At 40.2% G+C, this 26,938-nt stretch overlaps 4 protein-coding genes and 1 non-coding gene across 9 annotated transcripts; 3 read left to right on the top strand and 2 right to left on the bottom strand.

Annotated features, from left to right (window-relative positions):
- Positions 1–3,602: 3,602 nt before the first annotated feature.
- On the bottom strand, positions 3,603–10,912 carry LOC117949043 (transcription intermediary factor 1-alpha-like). The gene is made up of 10 exons (XM_034879032.1): positions 10,883–10,912; positions 10,482–10,579; positions 10,008–10,194; positions 9,788–9,903; positions 9,415–9,598; positions 8,352–8,941; positions 7,039–7,162; positions 6,116–6,190; positions 4,959–5,111; positions 3,603–4,340 (listed from the first exon to the last, which is right to left on the bottom strand). The coding sequence occupies exons 1-10, from the start codon at positions 10,910–10,912 to the stop codon at positions 4,137–4,139; spliced, it is 1,761 nt and encodes a 586-aa protein (XP_034734923.1). The 3' UTR covers positions 3,603–4,136.
- Positions 10,913–12,302: 1,390 nt separating this feature from the next.
- On the top strand, positions 12,303–15,429 carry rpl27a (ribosomal protein L27a). Its single transcript, XM_034879334.1, has 5 exons — positions 12,303–12,391; positions 13,054–13,117; positions 13,211–13,286; positions 13,986–14,160; positions 15,251–15,429. Exons 1-5 carry the CDS (start codon positions 12,389–12,391, stop codon positions 15,377–15,379), a joined length of 447 nt encoding a protein of 148 aa, XP_034735225.1. The 5' UTR covers positions 12,303–12,388; the 3' UTR covers positions 15,380–15,429.
- LOC117949820 lies at positions 13,578–13,707 on the top strand. Its single transcript, XR_004657751.1, has one exon. It is a non-coding gene; the product is annotated as a small nucleolar RNA SNORA3/SNORA45 family (small nucleolar RNA).
- Positions 15,430–16,027: 598 nt separating the features above from the next.
- Positions 16,028–19,149, top strand: akip1 (A kinase (PRKA) interacting protein 1). 4 transcript variants are annotated; one of them, XM_034879330.1, is made up of 5 exons: positions 16,028–16,238; positions 17,027–17,223; positions 17,309–17,384; positions 17,463–17,582; positions 18,697–19,149. In XM_034879330.1, the coding sequence occupies exons 2-5, from the start codon at positions 17,060–17,062 to the stop codon at positions 18,850–18,852; spliced, it is 516 nt and encodes a 171-aa protein (XP_034735221.1). In that variant the 5' UTR covers positions 16,028–16,238; positions 17,027–17,059; the 3' UTR covers positions 18,853–19,149. The 4 variants fall into 4 exon arrangements, with proteins under 4 accessions (XP_034735221.1, XP_034735222.1, XP_034735224.1 ...); XM_034879331.1 differs by having other exon boundaries at positions 16,028–16,401; XM_034879333.1 differs by having other exon boundaries at positions 16,029–16,401; positions 17,027–17,218; positions 17,310–17,384.
- Positions 19,146–25,725, bottom strand: c8h11orf16 (chromosome 8 C11orf16 homolog). 2 transcript variants are annotated; one of them, XM_034879327.1, is made up of 7 exons: positions 25,515–25,725; positions 24,334–24,696; positions 23,395–23,516; positions 23,057–23,186; positions 22,083–22,314; positions 20,483–20,977; positions 19,146–19,417 (listed from the first exon to the last, which is right to left on the bottom strand). In XM_034879327.1, the coding sequence occupies exons 1-7, from the start codon at positions 25,719–25,721 to the stop codon at positions 19,194–19,196; spliced, it is 1,773 nt and encodes a 590-aa protein (XP_034735218.1). In that variant the 5' UTR covers positions 25,722–25,725; the 3' UTR covers positions 19,146–19,193. The 2 variants fall into 2 exon arrangements, with proteins under 2 accessions (XP_034735218.1, XP_034735219.1); XM_034879328.1 differs by lacking the exon at positions 19,146–19,417 and having other exon boundaries at positions 20,508–20,712.
- Between the last annotated feature and the right edge of the window lie 1,213 nt (positions 25,726–26,938).

Raw genomic sequence — 26,938 nt, 5'->3', positions numbered from 1 at the left:
TACAAATAACTAACTCATAATTATCACCTTCATTTTGAGATGAATGATTACAGATAGGGTGGTCAATTGTAAGCAGAGAGTGCTGTTGCGTGCAAATTGTGTAAAATATGTCAGGGTTTCCAGCAGTTGCAGAGGATGGAAGGCTGAACACAATAAAACTAAATCACAATTAGGCATATTTGTCTTTTGCAAGACAGCCAAACCTTTGATTTTTTTTACAGGAAATGACTGGATTTATGGAAAATGTGGTCCTAATCATCAGCCACTTTCACAGAAACAACACCACTGACTCTAGGTTGCTGCTATCGATCATCACGACAGAGCTCTCACTTGGTATTTGTTCCAAGAAATCTGAGTTTCTGTGACTTTCATGTTTAAAATTGCCCCTTTGAAACCCAAGCTCTTGACCTTTCTTTTATTGTCCTGGACCTGTTGGGTCAGCTGTAGTCATTTGTTCCCTTCACAAAGTCACTAAACATCTATAACATGTTACTGCACTTAATCGACATTGTTTGGATGACAGGCTGGATTAAAGGCATTGTATGACACCCTTTAAAGTCAAAGTCAACGTAATCGTCAATTTTGGAGACTGTCCCCCCCCCCAAAAAACGCTGCCAAATGTTGTTTTGATTGAGCAGTGAGCGCCAAGTTTTGCCTAAAGAGGGATGGGTCACACAAACACAGGACTTTCACCAAGGAGGCTGGGATTCGTGTCCCATTTGAAAAGAAAAGTGAACAGTGATTTATTTTTCTACTACAGGGGAGGGGGGAGGTAAAACTTTTGCAAGGCATGTCACATTGTCATTAGGGGCTGAGCCCCCATAAAGGTCTGATCCTAGAATCGCCCCTGAACTCAACTAAATAGTTTTGGTTCCTTGACATGTTTAAGTAGTTTTTGTGCATAAACCTGAACATGAACAAAACTGCAACCATTTCACAACATGAACGCGCCTGTTACGTTCTGTGGTTTAGATAATAGAAGGGAAAACGTTCCTGTAGCTCATATCAGAGGGTAGGAATGAACAACCTATACCGTCATGTGGTTTGGTGGACTTGTAATTGTGTCATATGTACAGGATATATACATATACATATAATTGCAAAAAAAGCAAGGGTTTAAAAATATTCCTTATTGCCTTTCTTCTTCTTCTTCTCTGCTTCCCTCAAGTTTGCTTCCCAAATTTGGGCATCAGAGGAGATGTTTTCCACGTGTTTGAACAGCTGAGGAATTATGAAGGGAAATGACTGATGACTAACGGTGTGTCTGTGGTCTTTGAGCTTATTCCATTTTGAGGTTTCTGGCTTTGACGCATCCAAATCTCTGGCTTTGGAAGAAGAACATTCTCAAGTTGTGAAAAATTATGCACAACATTATTCTCTTTACGTGTGATGTCCCAGAGCTTTCACACTGAGATAGAAAATAAGGTAAAAATACTGTATGTCTTTGCTGAGCCAACTTTCTTACCCATATAGTAAGATCAACTTTGGAAAATATATTTAGTATCAGCTCGGCTCTCTGCACTGTTCAAAGAAAACATCATAAGTCAAGATAGTAGAGCTTTAATGTAATAACTCAAAAACACTGTAAGTGAGAAAGTGAGTTGGAAAGACTCTAAATAACAAAGAGTGCCTGTGGCATACCAACAAATCTTGCCGCTTTTTGGAGGAACGTGAGATGAATGAAAGATATCAGGTGTGTAATCGTGGCTAATGCGTGCTCTTCAGTTGGTTCTAAACATTAGATGCAGGTCTAATCTCAAAGAAGACCACTGCAGCCGGTGGAGCGTCGGCTTTATACTTCTCTGTGAGTGATTGAGACAGTAAAAGGGGAGATGTTCTTCTCATTTTAGGAAATGAACCATCTGCACATTACAACTCAGAGGGAAAAAAACAGACAAAACACAGACATGGGAGTTAGGTTTACTGGACTGAATAGAGTGGGTTTAAAAGACATAAGAGAGGAATAAACCTCCCTTTGAAAACATCTCACGATCAATTTCCCCTATTTTATCTTAACATTAGCCACAGGGCTGCTGGCCGCCTGAAAGCTCCCACTCACTTTTCTCCACATGTCTTTATTCAACGGCTGACAATTTTAGGATCCCAGTGGATGTACACACAGATCAAACTGTTTGAGGCCGACAAAGAGTCGGTTTCATCAGGTGTTGAAACAGATTTTGTCCATTTGAAAGTCATTTTGACAAAAGTGTATGAAAGTATGAGCTCTCTGTCTCAAATGGCCAAAAGTCTGCTGAATCTTGGATGAACAAAATGTCCTGAAACACTTTTGAAAATCAAAAGAAGATCATGTCAAAGAGCTGAGAATTGAAAACCACATTTAGAAACTGACAGCAACAAAACACGGTGAGCAGACCACCGAGGAGTGCAGCAGGAAAACAGAGGCTGGTAGAGGACTGCACATCAGGATTAATACAGACAGCAGATGTTTGAAAGGAGATTTATATAGAGGTAATTCCAAAGCAAACGTGAAAGAAAAGCAACATGTACTCCTTTAAATGAGTTATGCGATGTGACGATCCTGTGGATTTCTACAGCTGTGACCACGGCAGTTTCAATTTTTCTCAGTTTCTTGTAATATCTTGAAACGTTTCCTGTTTTGAAGAGAATCTTTCCCCATTATAAGAAGATACCTTTTGCGAAACTTTGTGTTTAGAACTACATACCAAACTATTCAGTTTCTAACAGGCCTGCTTGTTTCTCTTAGGTAGTTATATTTTGGTGGAGAATATGTATGGAGTCATGGCTCTTTTTCTTTCTGAGTATTTTATATTTCACCTTGTTATTTTGCAATTCAGTCCATAAAACTTCAACATTTTCTGATCACTATACATTTTTAAAATCCAGAGCTTGTCCAGAGCCTGAAATGTGAGGATGAGAGGGTTTTTGAGAGTTTCTTTTGTGAAAACGATGTGCATTTAGTTGACAGCGTTGGCGATTGATCAAGCGTCAGATTATTGTTGTGCCAGAAACCCTAAATCAGCATATCCTGTGTGCAGAAACCAGCCAGGAGAGTGGGAAGGGAAGTAACAACCTAGATAAGTATCATCTAAATGGAAAAAAAGGAAAAAAAGTGCTTTAAAAGTGTCACTGTAATTTCAAACCTTTGACTGTATGTTGATCCAATGTAAAGTCTTGGATATTAACACGCCCCCTGGTGGTGGAGTTGTGGTTTCGACAAGAGCCTGGAGAAGAACAAAACCAAAAAGAAAGTACCTCAAAACCTTCAAAAACATGTTGAAGATGTTGCCAGAAACACTTAAAAAAAGAAAATAAGTTGTTATCCTCCTTATTTGTATTACCAAGCACTCGTCTCATCTTCCTTTCAGGGTCAGTGGACTTTTTACCTCGAGTAGTAAGGTATAAGTAACAAAGAGCTTTTGGTTAATTAATGCATCTGTTATGTTTCTCTTTTAGTGACCTATTTATTTATAATATGCACAATGTGTTACACGTATTTTGTTTTAAGAGAGGCAGGGGTTCAGGATGACACGTTTTATTTCTTCTTTTGGGAAATAACTATTTTAACTCAAATACAAACTGTTAAAAAGAATTTTGTAAGTGATATGATATGAATGATAAACCTCATTTACAAGATACAACATATTATACCTACATCCCTTATTGCTTATGTATCACCTATCTTAGGAGAGTTAAGTGAAAAACAATGGAAGTCCCATCACACAAGTAAGAAGAAACAACATGCAGTACATTGAAGAAGTCGATTGACCTTTCTAAAAGTTCACAGATTTCAAAAATGCGTCAAAATGACTAGGAAAATGTTTAATTCGCATTTGATTAGATGTTTGTGAGATCTATCAAAAATAATGTAGCATTTGCTACGTTTTTCATTCTAAATCCCTAAACAGTAACAATCCCTTTGTAAGAAAAGTTTCTACCTGAACTTCTGTGAAAATACCTGAAATGTGAAAAAGCTTCAACTTGATTAGTTCCCCATAATGTTCATAATTATAATTCTTAAAAAGGTTAAAAAAAAAACGTACAAAATGATTGCCACACTTTACAAAATCAAAGAACTTCCACCTCAACATGTTCTCCATCAATTAAAAATCTTTAAAGGCAACATCATACAACTCTGCATGTATTGTTTGAACTAGTTACAGGCAATATTTTTTCCCACTGAACAAATGTCTTCTCTTCCTGTACTTCTCCTTCCTCTTCCTGCAGAGCCAGTGGAGACGAGCTCTGTCCGTCCGGTCCTGGCTGGCCGATGGAAACGTCCGGTCAGGAAAAATCTCCTTCAGTTTGCTCAAGAAAAACACCTCCAGGCTTCGACCGGCCTGGCCAACCTCTGAGTCTGGCTGCACAGCAAAAAAAGAGATAAATGTAAAAATCCCAAAATATTAGAGGCTTATTTTTATAGTTTAAAACTTTATTGGTCCAGGGAAAGTTGATTTGCATGCTGGTTAGCCCCACTTAAATTGATTTATTTCACAGGCCTCCACACTTGGGCCAATAAGGAGTGAGACAGTAATGGAGTTATAAACTGGAACAACTATCTGGTAGATTGCCATGAAGTTTGGTACAAACATTTGTGGTCTGTGGTCCTTATTGTTATGGTAATCCTCTGACTTTTAATCTAGTGCCAGTATCACATTATAATTTGAATTTGACAAATACTTTGGTTTATGACCAATTATTTGCAAAACTAATGACATGAACTGTCTGCACTTTGTGTTAAGTGCTAAACTAAGACTACATCCACATTACTGTTTTCATTTTTAAGCCCTGTTGCAAAGCTGCAAGCTTGGCTCTTGTAACTTTCAGGTTGACACAACCTGATTGACAGTCGCTGTAATGAAATCAAAGTGGAAAAATGGCCCAGTTTTCTGCTGCATGTGGAACTTATTCCCATAGGTGATAGTGCAGAAATAAATCAATTACACAAGAAATTAGATTAAATCAGGAAATCCACTCACGTAGTTGAACGTAGCACAGTTTTTAAACATCAGCAGCACGTCATCGACAAACTGCTCAGCAGTGAAGTAGTGGAGAGTGTTGCTCTTGTCCAGTTTTCTGCGGATCACTGACAGATCGATGGGCCTCTTGATGATCTGGTAGTAGTTTCGGGCCTGGAGCACATTCACAGATGTTAGAGCTTTTTGGGGGAGATTGTTTTCATTTTAACATCAAGGTTTGTTGTGAAAGGTAAGTGGAATATTGGACGTGTGGAGTACAGTAAGCCAGTGTTTTATCCTCTTAGGTTGGTTTAACTATTACGTACTGCCATAACGTTGTGCCTCAGAGTTTTAGATGAGGCCCGAAGTGTCTTCTTTTCATTATTGCTGACTGATTTAATAGGTCAATTTGTTCCATTCTTTCCCAAGATCTTTTCCTTCTGTCTGTTCCAAAGGTTAGAACTGAACTGGGGGGAAAAGGTGTTTAAGTTTGCAGCTCCCTCTACCTGGAACAAGTTACAGAAATCCATAAAACTTAATGAGCTGGTCTTGTTGTTTGCTTTTAAGAGGATGTTGATAGACTTTGAGGCAGCCATATCTGCCTGCAGATGTTTTGCCTGATGTGTTTAAGATTGTGGGTGACTTTGAGAGATTTGCTGATTCAGTTGTTTTATGTTTTTTGTATTTTTGTGTATTTTGTTTTGTACCTACAATGTGGTTTTACTGCTGCCTGTCTTGGCCTGGACACAGTTTTAATCTCAATGAGTCTTTTCCTGTTTCAATAAAGGTAAAATAATCTTGTTTTTAATTAACAGTACTTGGAAAAAAACATTTATCAAGATAACAATGAGGTGAATTTGATGTTTGCAACAGAAAGGTATACCTTTGTGTTGTTCAAAAAAAGATATTGTAATAATTGTTGTATAGCATTTGAAACTTTATATATAGACATGTAATGTTGATGTGATACTATGCAACATCTTTCTGTGTTTTATAATGTATTTTTGATATTTGACCAATGGTGGTTTTATTTAATCCTGTGTAGGTTGGGTAATTTATAAATTTCTAACCATGACTTTCATGAGTGAAGGCTTTTATGTAGTGTGACATGTGTTCTTTACTGGTGTCAGGGTGAATTATTTGACGTGATTTCTATAATGTAAATCTGTTGGACTGACCAGGACGCTGACAGGTTCGTGGAACGGTGCGCTGAGCGTGTGATAGTACAACAGCAGAGTCAGTTTCTCACATCTCTGCACAGGAACACACACAAACAAACAAACACAGTCACTAAAAAAACATCTGTTCATCTACTGGACTGATACCATATCGGAGTCTGGGGTAAAAAAACATTGTTAGTATGTATCGTAATTTCTTTTGGGACGATTTTTAAAATGTATTGTTTTCCCTAGAATTGATATTTTTAAATTATTTGATTTGAGTGATTCACATCCGAGAGCGATTACATAATCTGTTTCCAGCTGAACAGAACAAAAGCAGAAAATGCAGAAAAAACAAGTTATGTACTTAATGTATGTAAATGATGTACTTCTTTACAAATGAAATACATTTCAGACTGACTGACTGACTTACGTGTAATGTGCAATAGTCTTAGAAAACAATTAGCTTTTCAAAAGGTCTCACAATATGTTATCTCTAGAAGTGTACTTTTATTTTTTTATTTTGTCAAAGAAGGAATAGGAAAGAAAATCCCAATCCTCAAAGCTATCAAATCGCATTACTTCTAGAATCACAAAGAAAGAAAATCACATTACAAATTGAATCAGGATGCGTGTATCGTGAAAGAATCAAATCGGGACAAAGGCCTATTGCCACAGCCTGAATTGTTAGAAAGAAATATTCAAATGTTTTTGCAGGCATAACTCTGAGTTGTTACTCTTTCTCACTTTGAATAAATGATTCTAACCATCAGTACGTTTTGTGAATTCCATGACTGTTTGCCCAAAAAAAACACATCCTCCTGATTTCATTGGCATGAAACCAAATAAAGAAAGGACTACTTTTATAGACAATACTTTACACTACTTTACCCCCCCCCCCCCCCCCCCCCCCCCCCCCCCCACCCCCCCCAGGAGCTCACCCTCTGGTCCTGGTCGCACAGTGTGTATGGAGCCTTGACTCCCCCACAGGAGGGCTTGTTCTCACAGTCGTATGTCTCCACAGGCTCCTGCTCGGTTCTGCACAGGGTGCACGCCCAGTCACCTCTGTAGGACACATAGGACCTTTGTTACTTCATAATTAAGAGATTCAAATAAAACATTTTCTCTGCAGCATCTATTCTTTGCATGGAGCGATGCATCTGAGATGTACTTTGTATTTTTAAATGACAGCGTTATTTTGCCTATCTATAGTTGTTAACGAATCTCATAAAACGGCCAAAACCAATGTAAAGTATCTTAAAATCAATATTGTCTGTGTAACCCAATCCTGATACTTCTTATGACACATGTCAAAGAGCCATTATGTTCCATTTGTGTGAAATATTCCTTAACTACCATTGTGTTGGCTTGTGTAGTATGTTCTTCTTTGCTCATGTTGCTCATTGCATGCTCAGTATTGTCTAAAATAAAATATAAATAAATACAAAACATCTTTTATCTTCTACAATGATTTTTGTAAGCTCAAGTGGAATGGACCAAATGTTTGGCTATATAATAGCATACCAATTTTAACCTATATTGGACAAATACTGGGACTGGAGAAGAGTTATACAAATCCACCTGTCAACAGCCACAATAACAAACTGAATGGAGACAGAAGAACACAATATCTCCAAGATAAGTCTCCATAGATTTATTGTAAATGTGTAGAGGAGACTGTGGTGTCTAGTGGGCTCATTAACAGATAACCACGGAAAGTGAAACTGACAAATAACAGCTGAAGAATGTACAGCATCTTGGGTGGCTGTGTCTCAGGTGGTAGAGCGAGCATGTCGGCAGGTACAGGTAATGAGCACATGCACCCTTCCTTCTCCTCTCCGCACGTCAGAGTGTCTTTGATCAAGACATTGCACCGTAAATTGCTCCCGATGTAAGTATGAGCAGAGTAAGTTGCCAATCTTAAGAGTCAAAACCCCTGAAAGATTCACAAGCCAAACTAAAAATCAAAATGAACAAGATATGATATTTTCCTGCTGCATCAGTTGTTGTTTTTTCAGAAGTTTTAACAAACAATAATCAATCATTTACTTTTTAATGTGAAATACTAAATAATTGCTTCTTCCAGTCTTCAAGCCTCTAAAACCTTATCCTCTCTTTGGTTGAACTGCTCACAACGCAAGTATATACTGCTTCACTATAAAGCAAAAAGAGTTGGGAACCATTGTCCTCAGTCACAGTGAGTGTGTTGATTGTGTGTAAAGCAGAAGGTACTGGATGTCCTCACAGCACTTACAGTGGGAAGCTGGTGAGCGGCGGTATGTGGCAGGCCAGGTGGTAAACTTTAGGGCAGCGGTCGCAGCAGAGCAGCTCTCCTCCGTTCAGACACACAGCACAAAAATCGTCACTCTCCATCTCCTCGGCCCCTGATCCAGCTCCAAGTTTCTGGACACATGAGTCTGCCTCTTCCTGTGAGCTACAAATATCAGTTATTTGATCTTCACTGTCGTCTATTTGAACCACGTCACATTTAATTTCAGCGTCATCCTCCAGCTCCAGGAATACATCGGCTAGATCTGGTTCTGGTTCCGGGTCCAGTTGGATCACCACGGCCTGCTCTGGATCCGGGTCCAAATAAAATGTCTCTGAATCAGGTTTCCCATCCGGGTCCATTTCATCAGAGTCAGAATCCAACAGGATGTACGGCTGATCTGGATTAGAGTCACAGTCGAAGCCTGAGTCCTGCTCTGGTTCTTCGGAGGGGGAGCTGTCGGGACAGTACGGCTCAGTCCAGGAGGTCGGTGTTGTTTCTGGTGGGCTGAGATCAGACTGAGGTGACGCTTCTCTTACCTCCAAAATGTGTGCCTCAGGTTGACTTTGTCCATTCTGCAGACAGAGAAAAGCGTGTCATAACATGGAGCTCATGTTAACCCTTGTGTTGTCCTCCTGAGTCATAAATGGACAAAAGTTTGACATTTTCGTCCATTTTTCAGACTTTCTTTTAGTTTTCATAACACCACCTCACTACCACTAGTTTTACTGTATATTTTGGAAGTCATGGTCAATAACCCTCATTTATATAAAATTTTACCTTATATTTGAGTTAAAAAAAGCAGAAATTAGGAATTATTTGGATTAATTGTTAAGATCAGAGGAACGTACAGATGAGTTTGTCAGGAATTAAAGTGATCAATTATATTTGCAAAGAGCGTAGTATGGAATCCAATTAATTTTGTGCTAATTTGGTTAAAAAGAAACCCATATTTCAGATATAGACTTTTTTTACAGGGGTCAAATTTGAGCCGAGGACAACAGGAGGGTTAAGTGAAAGGTTAGCGTGCAGATCTTCATCTCTGTACCTGCTGAGGACGATCCAGACAGGAAGCATCACTGTGGAGCTTGGCTTGTGTTTGGCACGGCAGCCGTACCAGCGACACCACGGGCTGCAGGCATGACAAGAACACCGACTGGAAGTTCAGACGCTCCAAGCTCACTACAGGTATGCAGGAATTACCCAGAATCCTTTGAGCCTCTGGGTGAATCCTGTCAACATAATTGAAGACGTATGGTCAGTGGAAGAAATCATTTACATCACATTTAAAATTTCCATATCGGGAGTGTCATCCAACACGGAGTACTTGTCTGCCTCTTGAAAGAAAGCAAATAAGCCTATTTCCCAAAACGTCAAACGTTGTTGCGAGAACATGTTCCCTGGGTTATCCTTTGTTTTACCTTATTCTCTTCAACAAAGCTTCTACATCTTTTCCAGGTTGTCGTTTTGCAGCTGGAGGAGAGGCTGATCGGGTCTTTCTGCTGTGGGACCGGTTTGTCTCAGTTTCCATCTTCACCTTTATTAAATAGAAATAAAGCTTCTATTAATATCAATAATCCTCTTTAACACTTCTCAATCATAAAACCCTTTATTGTTTAACACAATCTGTGTCTGTGTTACGTGTTCTGCTGGGAGGCTTGGCTCCTCTGCTGTGGTTGCGGGATGTGAATCAGTCTCAGATGACATGGCCTCCAGTGGCAGTTGTACTCCACACTTGGCTACCCGTGGCAACAGTGTGGCCTGTCTTTGGGGGAAGTTGCCATGGCGTCTGTGAGGCAGGTGTGCCATCTCGAGGAGAGCGGGCCTCCTGGGGTAAAGAAACAGAAGCGAAAACACAGAAGAAGCTGCTGCTTTTGAAATCTCTTGTGTGCTCAGTGTTTGACGGCAAAATACAAGAATCAAAACAAACAGACAACCCCCAAAGAAGAAGCAGAAGAACCATTTCAAGATAAATACAACTGCTCATTTTACAAGTAAATCATATCTGTACAAGTTGAATGCATGCTGATAACATGTACAGAAAAGACACTGACTAGATAACAATTAGTAACACGTCATGAACAACACAGGAATCAGGTGGAAGTGGCCTCATACCTCAGCTGAGTGTGAATGTAAGCGATGAAAAAACAAGATGTCTGCTGCAGAAAGCCAGGTAAGAGTGAGTTGAGGATGAGAGGGACTGCACCGTTGTCCTGTGTCAAGGGGGACACAGATGATATGATTGGTGGAGAGCTGATCCAACCTCAGACCCCCCCTCCCTCCCACCGAGTCACAGCAAGCAAGTGTATCCTATTGACTACTGACCTAATCATGTGATGCTATTATTTGTCTTTCCCTGTCGCCAGGGGACTCTAGGTAGAAAGCATGAAGGAAAGACTGCACCAGTGAAGCCTCAAACATGAACTGAAGGACATCCACCAGTGACTCATTTAAGGAGAACCATCCTATAAAGGTTTGATGAAGTTCAATCCTGTCTGGTAGGACCAGGCTATCACCTGATAACCATGCTGCAAAATTTCATTCATGTCTCTATTTTTGTGACCTTCTAGTTGCTATTTTACTTTAGACCTCATTTTATTATACTCCATAAATTGGATCCCATCAACCTAGTTATTGTGTGGCATTATGTGCATTTTCAGTGTTGGGAAAGTATTTAGATCATTTACTTAAGTAAAAATATTAATACTACACTGTAAAATACTTGTTTACTAAGAAAAGACCTGCATTTAATTAAAAGTCTAACCAGGAAAATGTACTTAAAGCACTTACTGCAGAACAATGTATCCTGTGACTTTTACGCTATGATATTTTATATCATTATTTTGTTGTTACTCATGCATTAATATAAAAGCAGGATTTCACTGTTGTAGTCTAGTTAATTGAGAAGAAGCTCAATTATTTTGTGCAGGACTCCCTGTCAGTAATGACTTTTCTATCAGTTGTAATGAAATTTACCTCTGACTTTCCTTTCACCAACAAAACCAATTAAATCTTTCACAAAACAAGATGTCTGAAAAAACATGTATACATACTCAGATGTTTTGCAACAGAATTAAATTAATAGTACTGGATAAACAGAAGTCACGAAGTACGTCATCAAAACCGAGCAATGTGTTTGCATCATTTTACAAAACCAAAAATAAAGAATAATTCAGTGATTTTCTTCAGGGAAATTCCCTCACATGCTTCATGGATTCCGATTCAGACTAACAAGCAGCAGAAAACCTTTGGTGCATACATGGAAACGTGTCTTTTCCTCCCTCTGAAAGGGAAGAAACGAGTTTAGGATAACAGAGTTCTCTCTCCACTTAGTCAGTGGGAAGATAAACTCCAGGCTGTGCTGTTGACTTGTGATTTGACTATCCGTTAAAAGTATTCAAAGTATAAAACGGCTGCTGTATGTCATCATAAAAGACACATTTACAAGCATGGTTAGGTTTGACTGTGCAATTACATTTTTTAGTAAATAATGCATCTATATGTGCAGCACTGAACACAGTTTTACTTCCATTAAAAAAAAAGTCAAATTGGTTCTGTTTGATAAGAACATTATGATGGAGTGAATGTGTGTTTATGCTCATGAGTCAGGGAGATGTGGGCTTTGTCACTGCTGTGTAGAAATACTAAAGTAAAAAGTATGCGTTCGTAACTTTACCCAAGTAAAAGTACAAAAAAATGAGTATTAAAATTTACTAAAAGTAGGCCAGCAAAAGTAAAAGTAGGCCTATTAGGCGCACCCAGAGTCTCTCTATGGCTGTGGGCGCACCATTTCAAATTTAAAAGTCTCCAAATTTTACTTTAGCACAGTACGTGAGTAACTGTAGGCCTACTAGTCACATCCCACCACTGCTTTCAGTCAGTTGCATTTGGCTATAAATTAATTTCTGATGCCAGTCACTTGGCGTCGCTGTGGATTTCTTTGCACTTTGTAACCAGGAGCCAAATCTCGCACAAAACCGCGTGGTTTACAAATCCCGTTCCTCTTTCAACTAACCTCCAAGATGGTAGGTCTGATCATGTATCCCTGTGCAGGGAAATGTTGTCAAATCTATGCCCATCCTTGTTCATTTGTACAGCAAACTATCATCTTATGGCTGTGTACTCTCTAGCCGTATTCAATGGTCCTTTGCCGGGTGTATTTTTTCCCGTGATTTGTTAACTTTAAGTGAATTTGTAAGCGGTTCACTGGGTGAGAGCTGGGCTATCCTGGGCCCGCGGTTGTAGCAGTCAGCCAGCATATTTTTGGTCTGGTGTTTTAACCGTGTACTTAAAAGTACTGTAGTCTTCATTAATGTGACGTCGGTGGCCCCGGTTTAAAAATGCAAAAGTGTCCCAGAGAAACGTGCTAGCTAAATCTGCCGGTAAATTCATTTGTATTATCATTAGCTTCCTATGACACTAGGCAGCATGAAAGCACCTAACGCTACTTGGCGGTGTCTTTAAACTTCCAATCCTACTCCGTTTTCAGAAAAACTTCCTGCGAATATGTTATTGTGAGTTGTTGCCTGGTCATAGTTGGCGGGCTGCGAAGACTTGTTACTCGCGTTACATAAAAGCAACGTGAGAGACCATTTGGCTAATTTAGCAAGCAAGCTAACGCCACTGTTTATAATGGGGCTTTCGATATTTTCTTACGTTAACGTTATATTCAAATCTATCTTGTTAGCCCACCAAGAAGACCAAGACCAGGAAGCTCCGAGGACACGTCAGCCACGGACATGGTCGCATTGGTGAGTTTTAACCTGCTTTTATTAAGGGGATTTTAATAGTCTTGCCACTGTACATGTAACCCACGGTTAACTTTAACTTGTCTACCTCAACAGGCAAACACAGAAAGCATCCTGGAGGTCGTGGTAATGCTGGTGGTATGCATCACCACAGAATCAACTTCGACAAATAGTAAGTCCTGCATGTCAATGGGCTGGGATTAATGTGTGTATGTGCAAAACATGTTCCTCTATATCCAACGTATGTGCTCATTCATGTTTACAAATTCACTGGCATGGTCATCAGCCTAGCAGCAGTACCGGTATTGCTAATAGCAATTACAAATTCATAAATTTGCATTAATAGCAATCATTAGGCAAAGCTAAGTATGTTGATCTGCAGTGCTTTCAGACATGTTTATCTATAGTTTTGCCTAAGCCTGATGTTGTTGTACCTGTTTAGTCACCTGTTGGGATTAATGTTGTAGAGACTAGAGTCTCACCTTGACATAATTCATTGTCTTGGTGTGCTAGAGTCCTCTTAGAGTGAAGACTGGTCCTATTCACCGACTGGCTCTTTTGTAGGCCAGTCAACCACATGGGCAGTTACAAATTGTAAGAACTCACAGATTATAAAATGAAATTATAATTGGGAGAGATGTTTTGGAAATATGATGCACAATTTAAAAGTGAAGTTTCTTTTCCTTACTTTGGTTCATTTGGAACAATTTGCTATGTTTTATTCTAAGTTAAATATGGTTGCACATTAATATGCCCTTGCCCAAGTGTTAACCCATACACAGCTACCAAACTGCCAACCATTTCCAGTTATGTTCTAGATCCACTAGAACCACTTTAGATAGATAGTGATTGAACTTTTGTTTCTCCTCAGCCATCCAGGGTACTTTGGTAAGGTGGGAATGAGACATTACCATCTGAAGAGAAACACGACCCACTGCCCCACCATCAACCTGGACAAGCTGTGGACGCTGGTGAGCGAACAGACCAGAATCAACTATGGCAAGAAACCAGACGGCCCTGCACCGATCATTGATGCTGTGCGCGCTGTAAGTATTCACCAGTTTTATTTTTTTCCCATCACAGACAAAATGTTTGGTTTCCAGCTGTCATCACTAAACAAAACGGAGGGAGTTGGGATCAGTTGGAGCTTTAATGCCAAAACATGTGCAGAGTCTTGGACTTAATACTACAAGCTGATTTGTTGGAATATACATGCTGTACATATCCTATACTGGCTTTTGTACAAGTTTAATGTTTTGTTTTGAAAGACTGAATTGATTGGCATGGCTAAAAACTGTATTGTAACCTGGTTAAGTTAAATGTAACTCTAGTAGATGTTGTTGTAACCGCTGTAGAAATAAACAAGACATTTAGTTTTATTTGCAGATAGCTTACTCATTGCAGCCATTTCTCAACCAGCCAGGCCCCAGTGACAGAAAACAGCATCTCAGATGTCCTCACAGTGGGGTAGCATAGTAGTAAGAAAATGTTTAATAAAGCCGCTTTGGGGTTGCTGGTTTTGTTACTTTCTATGGATAATGTTTCCTTGGTCCTCGTCTTTAAGCTCATCCAGGCTTAACGTATATAGTACCTCTCTACTGTTAGTGATGAGAACCTGTATCTCCAAAGTTGGTTTTGTTAAATGGGAAATCTGAAGTGAGCGTTTTGCTAAATAAATTTGGTGCTATAATTTAAAACGTGCAAAAACTTTATGCCTTGATACATTTGTGACTAAACGGTCTTCTGCCACTGTCTGTTAACGGTCCATACTGAAATGGGTTGCAGGCTACAATAAAAGGAACATTACTGAGTTTAAACTTTGAATTAAAATTACCAACAAATGCAAACGGCAAATAAAAGTAATATTTCCCCAATGCACTCAGCTGTCTGAAAAGTTTCTGAACATTTCTGTGGATGAAGATTTATAGATTGTTAAGTATTCTAATTGGAGGATCTTAACTATTGTGTGTTGTACATATATTGGCTTGTTAACACCACTGAATGTGCTGCTGAATAATTATAATTAATAATTAAATATTATGGGCTTTGTTATCCTGTTTTGTGGAAATCCGTCAGAACATGTTTATTGTGGTTATTTGGTTGCACTAATATTGTATTTTTATTTTTATTTCACAGGGCTACTACAAAGTTCTGGGCAAAGGCAAGCTGCCCAAGCAGCCTGTGATCGTTAAGGCCAAGTTCTTCAGCCGACGGGCTGAGGAGAAGATCAAGGAAGTGGGAGGAGCCTGTGTGCTGATGGCGTAACGCTACTATCAGTGTGTTTTTGCAGAAATAAACTGTATAAATGGGAACTGCATGTTTGTCATGTCTGATTTAAATACCTCCGTGTGTGTGTGTGTGTGTGTGTGTGTGTGTGTGTGTGTGTGTGTGTGTGTGTGTGTGTGTGTGTGTGTGTGTGTGTGTGTGTGTGTGTGTGTGTGTGTGTGTGTGTGTGTGTGTGTGTGTGTGTGTGTGTGTTTTACAGGTTACATTGGACAAGAAATTCATCACATTAAAGTTTACTCTTGGGTCAATGAGTCACCTCAGGGTTGTTGCAGCCCTCAAAATGTAAATTTGAAAATAAGACATTTATGAAACCTAGAAGATGTATTGCTACAGCAACAGATTGAACAAAAGTGGTGGCAGTTGGTTGGTGGCAACTGAACAGTGAAATGGTCATATAATACTGAAGATGCAAAGCTTTATTGGCCAGGACTTTTGCTTTAGATCGTATTTCTCACAATGTGCTTATTCATATTAACATACAATATAGCCAGGTTGAGACAATAGTGCGAAGTGTAAAAGTACTATAAGTAATAATGCAGAAGCAAATTATAATTATGATAGTATTTTAATTATGGAGCATAGGGCAAGACCATAGACCGTTGATATGTTAGCATCCCAAATGAAAGGGGGCGGGGCTTAACATCCAGGATTTCCTGTCCTGTCACTTGAAAACCGCAGCACGGTCGAGGCTGACTTGAGAGCTTAACTTCGCAAGCAAAATCCGGAGAAATGTGAAGACTACATGCAGCGAACCGAAGGAAGAAGCACTGTTCTTCTGCAGCTGTGTATGTATGCGTGTTCACTAGCCAACCCGCCCAGCTCTCCGTGAGTTGAACAGGTAAACACTTAAATATTCTCCTCACCCGAGATCTGTTGACACGGCACGTAGAACACTTCGGGTTATGACGTTTTACATGGAACGTCGAATTGACGTTTCGGTATGTTAGTTCAGATATAGATATAGATACAGCGAAGCCAACTATCGACTGTTTAAAGAGAAAGTAAGTAGTCAACTGATACAAGTAACAACTTTCCTCTTAATGTGGCCCAGTGGGGCGGTAATCGTCACGCATGCGCAGTTTCCCAGCTGCGTTCACTTGTGCTATACCAAATGTATAATTGTTCGTGTTTAATGGTTATAATTTCAGCAGATCTGCCGAGAACCCGCTCTCTAGAGTAAAGTCGCTCATCATTTTTTAAAGATGGAAACCGGAACTTAGACGGTTTCATTACTATTTCACTTATGGTACAGCCTATTACTAATTTAGCCCACTAGGTCCTCAATTAAACAATTTATGTGGTTTTAAAATGTACAGTACATGGAGAAAAATGTCCATCTGAGGTTATGCCTTCCAAAGTCTTTTTTTAATCCAAAATATATTCAGTTTCACATCATGAAAGAAAGAAACAAAAGCAAATATTCACATTTTAGAAGCTGAAGTTTTCTTTCTTTTTTTTAAGTGAATTTTACTGTCAACTTTCAATCAAGTAATTGATTTAGTTCTATATTACAATAGTAGAAAATACAAGTATATTTGGAATTAAACTATAGTCTCAATGCGTGTACTGTGAGCTATAAAAAGGAAGGCGGCTAAGGACTGTTTGCTTGTTTCTCCACTCCACCAGGTAAAGGACACCTGAATTTAACTCAACCTGTTCATGGCAAGCCAAGCATGGCTGGAGTCTTCTCTGCAGCGCTCTGCCAGTCTGGGCCTGGAGGTGCTGGAGCGGGCCTCCAGGCGGAGTGTAGACTGGACACGCACTGGCGCATCCCAGAGCCCCACTACTACACATGAAGACTCACAAATACCTGTCAAGGTGCCATCACGTTATTTCCGTACATTGATTTAAATTTCGGTCTAGACTTGACTCCCTGTTTCTCAATTGTCATGCTTTTGACATTTTGCAGAGAACACACACAGAGTCGGATGATATCTTTGCAACCATCGCAGAGTTCATGGTACAGACAACTCATCAGTGCAAGGTTGGTGGGCATTCGGCTGTACTTGTTGCTTTCATCTTGGACCTGAAGACTAAAATGAGAATACTCTCTGTGCTGCAGAGGTTTTACCAGTCTGGCTGTTGCACTGAGCCCACTGACACTGAGCGAAAGCATGTGTCCAGGTTCCACTCACGGCCAGCTGTTGGGATGACAACACGTGCACACTCAGCCAGAGAACATGTAAGGGCTCCACACAACCAATTCACACGAGCCTGTTGCTTTTCTTTGAGTCATATCAATGTGAAATGTGATTTTTGAGCATTTGAAGGCAGAAAAGATGTTAAAACCAACTCAGAGGAAAAGAGCCTTGTCAGTTTATCATGTTACCAGGGCTTATGTGTTAGCAAAGAGCTCGCAGGTGACGGAGATATCCTATTTAACTTCTAATGGAATTTCAATATTCACTGGCTTTTTTAGACTTATTTTTGACCTCCAAGTCCTAAGGAAAAATACCTTGTTATTTAGCTTGATTAATATTCAAATTGTTTACTTCTGCTCTGCCATTGTCTTGTCTTGCAGAAGTGGGTTGAAAACACTAAACTTGTGTAATCCCCTGAAAGAGGCAAAAAGCTAGTAAGTAGGCCTGCTCGATTAACGGTTAAAAAAAACGATTTAATTTTTAAATAAATTTGTTTTTTAATGACTTTGATTCTCATTTAATTTATGAGCCGACTGCATCACAAACTCTACTTTCTTCTGTGAGTTTTAAACATCGACTGTATAAAATAGGTTTTATAAAGCTCCCAAGCGCTGCAATGCTCTCCCTTTTTTTTAAATCGAAGCCTCTATGTTTACAGGCTTGTTTTGATGAGCTATGTGCTATAGGTGCCAAAACAAATCTGGTACTGCCAATTTGTTTTGTCTGGTCATGGTCAAAAAAATATCCTCATATCAATTTTTGATTTAAAATTCGTGTTTTTCCCTGAATCGTGCAGGCCTACTAGTAAGTGTTGATTTTTCACTGGGAATGCTGCCCTTTTCTAGCTCATTCTAGGATGTATATTTGAACCAGTTGACTGTGATAGGCAAACCCAATCAATAAAGCAAAAACAATTTTTTTAGTAAAACTGTCCTTAAATAGAACTGTGATTCTAACAGCACCCATTCATAGCAGTAAAATAACATCCACAACATTTTTCTTGAAAAACAAATATGATTGAGTTTGTATTTTAAGAGAGACTTTTTGAGTTGAACCCACTGCTTCCACTTCCCAAGCTTTGTTGGTTGCTGCTTGGAACATAGGGCAAAAACTAAATCTTTTAAAATTCAAGTCTCTCTCTCTTTCTTTCTTCAGGGTCGTGTGTCAGCAGCGGCAGCAGGGGAGGATTTTGTGATCGAGGTTTCACCGGGGACGTACGCCATCACTGCCAGCATGCCGGAGTTGGAGCAGCAGACTCAGCTGGTCAGCGTCAAAGCTGGAGAGAGTATCAACCTCACCTTCAATCTCTGACCTCTCGCCAGACCAAACCACTCGCTCTCGACATAAAGACCAAAACTGAACAATGCTAGTGCTGTTTGTGTGTGTGTGTGTGTGTGTGTGTGTGTGTTTATTGCCTTTTTTTTACACATTTGTTTACATTTTTATGCTATCAAAATGTTTCATTTGATGCATAAATTGAGAAGCCATATTTTATTGTATTTTATTATGTGGACCGTTTTTCCTAGAACATCATGCTCTTAACTACATGTTTTTACCTGCACTAATGCCGCACCAGTGTATAAAAATAAATTATTAATTTTTAATCAATTTGTTGTTTAACTTTATATAGCTGTATGGACAGGTTTCATCTGTTATGTGTAAACAGAAGTAGCAGTGTTGCAAGAGAAAGGCCGCAGTGCCGCTGGTGGTCGAGGTTTGAGGTTGGTCGTTCCAAAAACATCCCTGATGTTCGCTCTTCTTCCTTTAGCACCAGGAAGTGACTGAAACAGAGAGCTGTGATTGGGCAAGGCACTGATCTGTGGGACAGGGAAGCTGGACCTCTCAGGTTGGAATGGCGTCCTCGGCACTAAAGGCCCTGCAGGCCAAAACAGAAATGTATCATCATGACCAGATCTGAAAAGCTTATTAATATTGTTCTTAATCTTTAATTGAACATTCATCATATTGTAGTATCTAAAACAGTATTGATAACTTGTCAAATATACAGTATTTACACTTATATTGCAGTGAGATTTAGTCTGACAATCGTCATTACTGGCACACTGACCATATGTCCTCCTCACAGGCGCTGGACTTTGTAGACTGTTGTGTCAGATAATTAATAAATGTGTCGCATTGCCAGACCTTCCTCCACAGTGCTGCGGTGGAGGGTCTGGCTAGTCCACACAGCATTCTGGTATTAGAGAAAAACGTGCTCTGGTTTATTGGCATTTCTTTAAACCAATCACAATCGTCTTGGGCGGTGCTAAGCACCTGATGGAGCCACAGTGCCGCTACAAAATAGCCTCGGGAAGGAACAACCTAGCTGAAAAACACATGTCAATCACTGCTCACGCACATGCATTCATTCTCCCTTGTGGGGGAGGGGCTTAGGAGACCGTTTTTGGGCTTTAGCTAAATAGGAGGGGGGCACTGAGAAGTTTTTAGATGTTCAAATGTTTGACCAAAGTCCTTGATATTCACCATCCTACCTACAGCACCTTTAATGTTGCCTTCAAAAGGACAAGCATGGTAAAAGATTTGAAATTTTAGAAGTGAATGTAATGTGAATCATATGACGTTAAACCTTGGTTAAACCTGCAGCAAGGTTAAGTTACACCTCCTCTACAGGAAGGCAGTTTCTACACAGCAACCAGGTCCAGACTAAACCACAGGTGCAGTTTAAATCACAGCTTTCGAGGACACAGCAAAGGGCTTTAAGCATACACAATTAATATTAACATTAATACTAACACTATACTATGGGTTTAAGTGAGACAACTCAGGTTTAAACCGTCTTAAACCTTCACCCACTAGCTATATTGACTGAACTGAATTTGATTGCATTTTATTGCCACAGCTTTAAGTTTGTTTGCATGTATTATTATTATCTGAAGGAATCTTAAAAGAATGAATCAGTTGAGTCATGTCTGTTTCCCACCTGGCTGTCTATGTTGTGGCTCTGACCCAGTTTGTCTCCAGTACCTCCAGGGAGGACGCTGCTGTTTGCTCCTCAGCTTCACTCTGCCTTCATCCTCAGAAAGAGATGAAGGGGAGGACGGTGAGGGCACCTCGGGGTCACGCCTGCTCACATCTGTATTTTTTAGTTCTAGCTGTTTATCTTGCTCTTCCCTTTCAAATCCATCCGTTCCTCCAAAGCTGGACCTACAGCTGAGTGGAAATAAGCATGGCCGAGGGTTTGAGTATGAACAGCAGCAAGATGAAGACTGACAGCCGCCGGTGCAGAACAGCTGGGGAGGGCAGGAGGAGCTGCGAGCACAAAGCCAGCTGCAACAACGACTGGAGGCTGATGTCGGGATTTGGAGCTCCCTGACTATTTTGGCATGTTGAGGAGCTGAAATGGGCGAAACCAGGCTGCCGGGAACCAGAGACACACTACCATTCCACATCAGCACCCGGAGGCTCTTAACATCAACTGCAAAGTCAAATGAGTGAATTACTGGGAAGGAAAGACATCCTTTTGTGCTTTTTGGTAACCTGGAAATCCAGAGTGCTCGTAAGAGCACAATTTGAATTTGCTCAGCGAGTGACTCTGGCATCGAGTAATGCTGCTCATTAACTACCCTCTTATAGCCGAGCTCCACCAATCACATCGGTGTATCTGATATAGGCGGGCCAGAGGCGAGCTAAACAGATGACAACAGTTAAATCCACCAGTTAGCTCCGCTGGTAGCCAAGCGTATGCGGCTCTGGATACGTCACCCTGTGTGTTGTTGTGATTGGTTGTAGTGTTATCCAACTGCGTTCAGTGAGATTTTCAAATGCACGCTTGGTGCCGCCCTTTGAGATGTGCGACTTTCATTACTCGATGCCAGACCCTAATCTGTCAGATTCCGGTCTGGATTTCCAGACTAGCTTTTTCTATTATTAATAATCAAATCATAATAACAAAACATTGCCGTCTTATAAGTATACTGACATACGGATTTGGCGGTGTGGGTTGGGGGGGTTAGTGCACGGAAGGGAGGAACAGGGGACGGGATGAAGAGGAGGGAGGGACGAGCTAGTCGGGTTTTGTTTGAAAATACTTCAAACGTCAACAAGAAGTAACGTCACCCATCATCACTTAGAGCACCTTTAAACGTAATAAGGAAAAATGTATAGTTAACCGTATTTCTAGTTAAAGTAAGTTGAGAAATATAAAAGTACAATACAAAAAATAAGAGATATTAAATTACTAATAAACTGATTTAAACTTTAATAAGTACATTGAAATGCAGATATACTGTAAAAAAGTGTGTCATATAACAATATAAATGTTATTTAATCTAAATATTAAGGACAAATGTGAAACCCACAGGAAATGCAATTAAAGTAAGGTGAGAAACATAAAAGCAAGACAAGTAAACAGATTAAAAGTTCAATAAGTACATAAAAATCTACGTTCTTTCTAAGTTAGCAGTAAATTGTAGAGAGACACATTTGTTCATTAAATAACAACTTTGTCAACGTATTCTGAACTTCCAAACCACTAAATATGGCTATAAAAAAATAAACCTAAACATTATTTAACTCCATACCTCCAAAGCCATCTCTGTGTTCGGTGGCGGCCATCACTCTCCCCGGCCCGTATCTTCTCAAATTTGGTTCCCACGGCGACAGGACAGCATCACCAGGTACCAGACAGCATGTGTGAGCTCCGATGTCTTTCACCATGTCAAGGGAGCAAACCAGCTGTCTCTGGGAGGAGACGACCCCCAAACTGGCACCTCCTGGATGGTCAAACTGGACAACCCAAGCTCCTCCGCGGCCCTGAGTTTGGACACATGGGAAGAAAAGGTCAACGTACACACAAAGACTCAAGTACAGTACTTCACAGTCATTGTTTCATTCAGGGCCCGACTGTTTTCTCGATATCCTTAAGTCGTTTAGGTTTTTAAAATAACTGACTTTTATGTCATTTCACCTCAGTCTCTGTAACAGGAACCAATGGAGCAAAAGTTCTATTACTGGGAAAATATCGCCAATTTATTCTGTGAACTCTACTAAAACAGGTTTTAAGATTAATAATGTTAATAGTTATTTATTTTATTCATAAAAATAATTCTTCTCTTATTTAACTTTTATATTTTGTATTACACATGTGGCACATGTGTAATACATGTGTGTTTTCTATGTTGGCATCCAGAGGGTGGGGTGGGGTGATGGGAGGAAGTACAGTGTGAAACTAACAAATTAACGTCAAATTCCTACCCTTCCTTATGTTATGTAACTTAAAACATGTTGACAACCGACAATTTTTGCTTATTTTTAAGTGACAGAAGTCACGTTTTTCCCCAAATGATGTACAGATTTTTAGGCGTTCTAATATCAGGTGGCTTGAAAAATAATGCTCACAGCTGCTGTAAATGGAACATACCCCCGAAACCTCCCCTCTAGGTTTGGGCTAAGCAATGAACGTTTACAATGCCTGGCTCCGCCCCCAGTTTCATTTAAAATCCACTGCTGTCCAAACATCGTTGTGTACATATGTAATCACGCAGTTTCTTTTCACCTGTACTTGCTGTATTACAGTTCCCAGGTAGTAGAGGCCATCCACCTCCCTCCTGGCCAGCACTCGGCATCCTGGGAAGAACTCTGGACCGCCCAGGGTTTGAGCAGACAGGATGAATGGATTACCCAGACTGCACCAGGGTGACCACAGGAAGCCAAGAAACACAAACATAATGGAGGTATCTGTCATTTAATCTACAGCACCTGGCAGTACAGTCTCTATATCTCTAACGTAATACCCTGTGTGTAGCCTACTGTATGTTTCCATCACATCCTAAATATGTCAGTTTTGGTACTATTGCCTAAAAAGAGAGTAAGTGTATAACCATGGAAACCAACCTGAGCAGAGGCGATGATGTGCTGTCATGTGAGATCAAGGTGGAAGTGGACGGACAGCAACACTTCACTGGAGAGATTGTTGTTGCTGATGCTTGCTTCTCCACAACGTACAGAGGAACCGCCTGACAATATGCATGGTAACACACACGCACACACACACACACACACACACACACACACACACACAAACACGCAGTCACAGCAATGTCCGTGCGATTGATTTATGATGTTACCCTTTACCATAAACCAGATAAGACATTGCTTTTATTTAAACTGTTTACTAAACTGTTTTCACTTGCGAGTATAAATCCTGTATTTGGCATTGTTTTGCACAAAATATATGTGGCACCTGGCCAAGTACACACATTTCTTTGAGTGTATTTTCTTGATATATACATTTCCTTTAAAAAAAAGGCCTATAAGTGAATTGCTCAGTGTGTATCGAACCCCTCCGGTTGGCTAGGAGACAAACCACAGATCAGCAGGGAGTTTTTCCTCGCCACTGTGGCACTAAACGCTCGCTCTTGGGGGAATTGCTTGAATTGTTGGTTCTTTATAAATTATTAGTGTGATCTGGACCTACTCTATCTGCAATGTGTCTTGAGATCACTCTTGTTATGATTTGATGCTATCAATAAAATTTAAATAATAGCGATATTATTAATAATGATAATTATGAAAATAATAAGACAGTTGTTTTCAGGTCTTTTGGAGATTTGTCAATAAACTAATTTAGATACTCTCAACGCTGGAACCTATTTGGTAGAAATATTTAAATGTTGCAGATGTTTACAGCATGTGAATTTTTTTTTTCTTTGGCTCTGTGCTTTCTGTGAGGGACAAGACAAAAAACATCGTGTCTTGGGCTTCCATAAAGTGTATCCGTATTAACAAACTTTTTTACCCTCTACTGTCTGTACCCATTGACTTCCGCCATACCTCCTCCAGCACTCCATTCAAACCAACTGGAAACACATAACAGCCTCCTCTTGTGGCCCGGGTCAAACACTGCAAGTAGTCCCTGGTGTTTCTGTCGAGCTGTGCACCTGAGTCCTGCAGGTAGAAGACGTTCACAGGCCTCCCAGACGCCAAAGCCGGCAGGGCTGCCAGCACTGCCTCCGGCTGGCCGGGGAGGTCTGTACAGAGCAGGTGGATGGCGTGACAGGCGGGGTCAGTGAGGGACATGCTCAGGGCGGCCAGGAGGTCCCTGCCGGGGCCGCAGCTGATGGAGTGGATCCAGGACAGAGCCATGTACACTGTGTCAGGGGTGCAGGGAAGCATGTGGTGGGACCAGCAGGTTAACTGCAAAGTAGAAAGAGTGGAACAGGCCACTCACAGATAAATGTGATAAATGTAAAGGTGCAGAAACAGATTTTTTAAATCAAATATTCTCTCAAGGAAATAAGGCCTTAATTTATTTATAAAATCATATCCTAACATCTGAACTTTGCAGTGGTACACAATAAGTACATTTGCTCATGTACTAGTCTCGCATTGCCAGTTGCACCACACATCCATTCTGGGACAGGAGAATAGAGTTGCTTGCATTTCTTTAACCCAATCACTGCTCTGTCCATAGCAAATCCCTGCCAATCATTCTCAAAACATCTCAGTTAGATATTTAATGCTGTAAACATATTCTTTGTAAATCTTTACAATCATTTCCCAAAAGAACCAAGCAGGCCTGCCTTGTGGCACAATCCAAATTATCTTCAAAAAACGTCTTCAGTGTATAGCTTGCCAGCTTGAAGTTTGTTGTTTCCCGAAGCAAAGGGATTTTGAGAACGGCAACACACACAAAGAGCGGAAACAAGGGATGCGCCGGATATCAGGCATTTATCCTGGAAACGTGCTTCCGTTTTCAATTCCATTCAATTTTATTTATAGTATCAATTAACAACGAGTTATCTCAAGACAATCAAGTAGGTCTGGACCACACTCTGTAATTCACAAGGACCCAACAGTTTTAGTAGTTCTGTTGATCTACACTACTCATGTGCTGTAGGCCTACCTAAATACAATTTTGAGGTATGCACATTGCAGCTTTCCTTGTCCAAGACCTTTTTTGGGTGGCAGTATCTCGGATGTCGGTGTTGTAATGAGCTGTAAGTTCACCTCACCTTGCCTGAGAACGTCATGATGTTGAAGAGCGAGTCCCTGAGTGAGGCCTTTGTCAGCAGGGTCTGGATCAGCAGGCGTTTCACTGACCCCAGGGCAGCTCTCATGTTCTCCGAGCTCTCCACGACAAATGTGACGTTGCATCGCTGTTTGCCCAGAAACAGAGGAACCAGTGCAGCCTCAGAGGCCGTCGTCTGCCTGGATGTCATCGCTGTACTGCAATAGTGTCCGGAAGTGATTCAGTTTTCTTTTATATTCAGTGCTTAATTAGACAAACTGAGTGTAGAGACAGGGATACAATAAAACAATGTGTTGCTTAAAACAAGGAGTCTAAAGAAGAAGAAGAAGAAGAAGAAGAAGAAGAAGAGATACTTTTTTGATCCCCAGGGGGAAATAACTTTTTCTTTTTATTACACTCTGTTGATTTATATTAGACATTACAAACAGGCCCAAAATACACGTATCTGCACATACAGGACCTTAAACATGCACTAATGGAGAGGTGTTAGAGTCAGGGTGTCGCCCGTTAAGGGCGCACCAAGCAGGGTTTGGTGCCTTGCTTAGGGGCAACTCGTCAGTGCCTCTCCAGGTACTAGCCCACAGTCCATATTTGGTCTGTACGGGGACTTGAACCGCTTCACAATCAGATCGAGTATTTTAATTTTACGCTACCATATATTTCTACTCCACTACATAGAGAGATATTGTATCTTTTATAAAATTGATATGACAAATGGAGTTACTACTTTACAGATTAAGGTTTTATTAACTAGATTTGATGGATTTATAAAATAGGATAATATGCTAGATTAAACCCATCCTATTATAAGTAGTTAAAATGTGCTTCACCTCCACCAGCTGTAACATAATATACTGCTTACAAGTCTCAGAATAATAATCCAATAATATAATAAATATTATAATAATAAATATAATCTGAAACACACCATTCTGCCCAAGAATTAGCCTTTTCATTTAATACTTTACGTACATTTTGCGGTTAAAATGTTTTACTTTTACATATTTTCACAGAATGTTGTTGTGAAAATGAATACACGGAAAAACTGAGTGTGTACATTACCTGCAGTTTTTATGTTGTTCACAGTCAGCTGCAGACGACAACCTCGCCTCAATGTTGATGTTGGTTTCCATGGAGAAAGTTTCAAGACCCAAAGTCTTCACCAGCCGTTACCAAACACTGCTGTTATGTTACGGTTGCTATGGTGTCGTCATAGGTCAGTTTAGCTGCTCTCTCTCTTCCTGAACACGCAGGTGTAAGACTTGTGTGTCAGGATTTTTTTTTCTTATTAACATCTTAAATGATGTCAGACTACCTTAGGCTGGTCCTGTTTATAAATGCCTCTCAAATTAAAAGGTCTATGCAAGATTTTCCAAAAGTGCTAGATTTCCTGTGGGGGGGGGGGGG

Source organism: Etheostoma cragini, chromosome 8 (assembly GCF_013103735.1).
Source record: "Etheostoma cragini isolate CJK2018 chromosome 8, CSU_Ecrag_1.0, whole genome shotgun sequence".
Taxonomy (NCBI): Eukaryota; Metazoa; Chordata; class Actinopteri; order Perciformes; family Percidae; genus Etheostoma; species Etheostoma cragini.
This window is presented reverse-complemented; position numbering and strand designations above follow the sequence as displayed.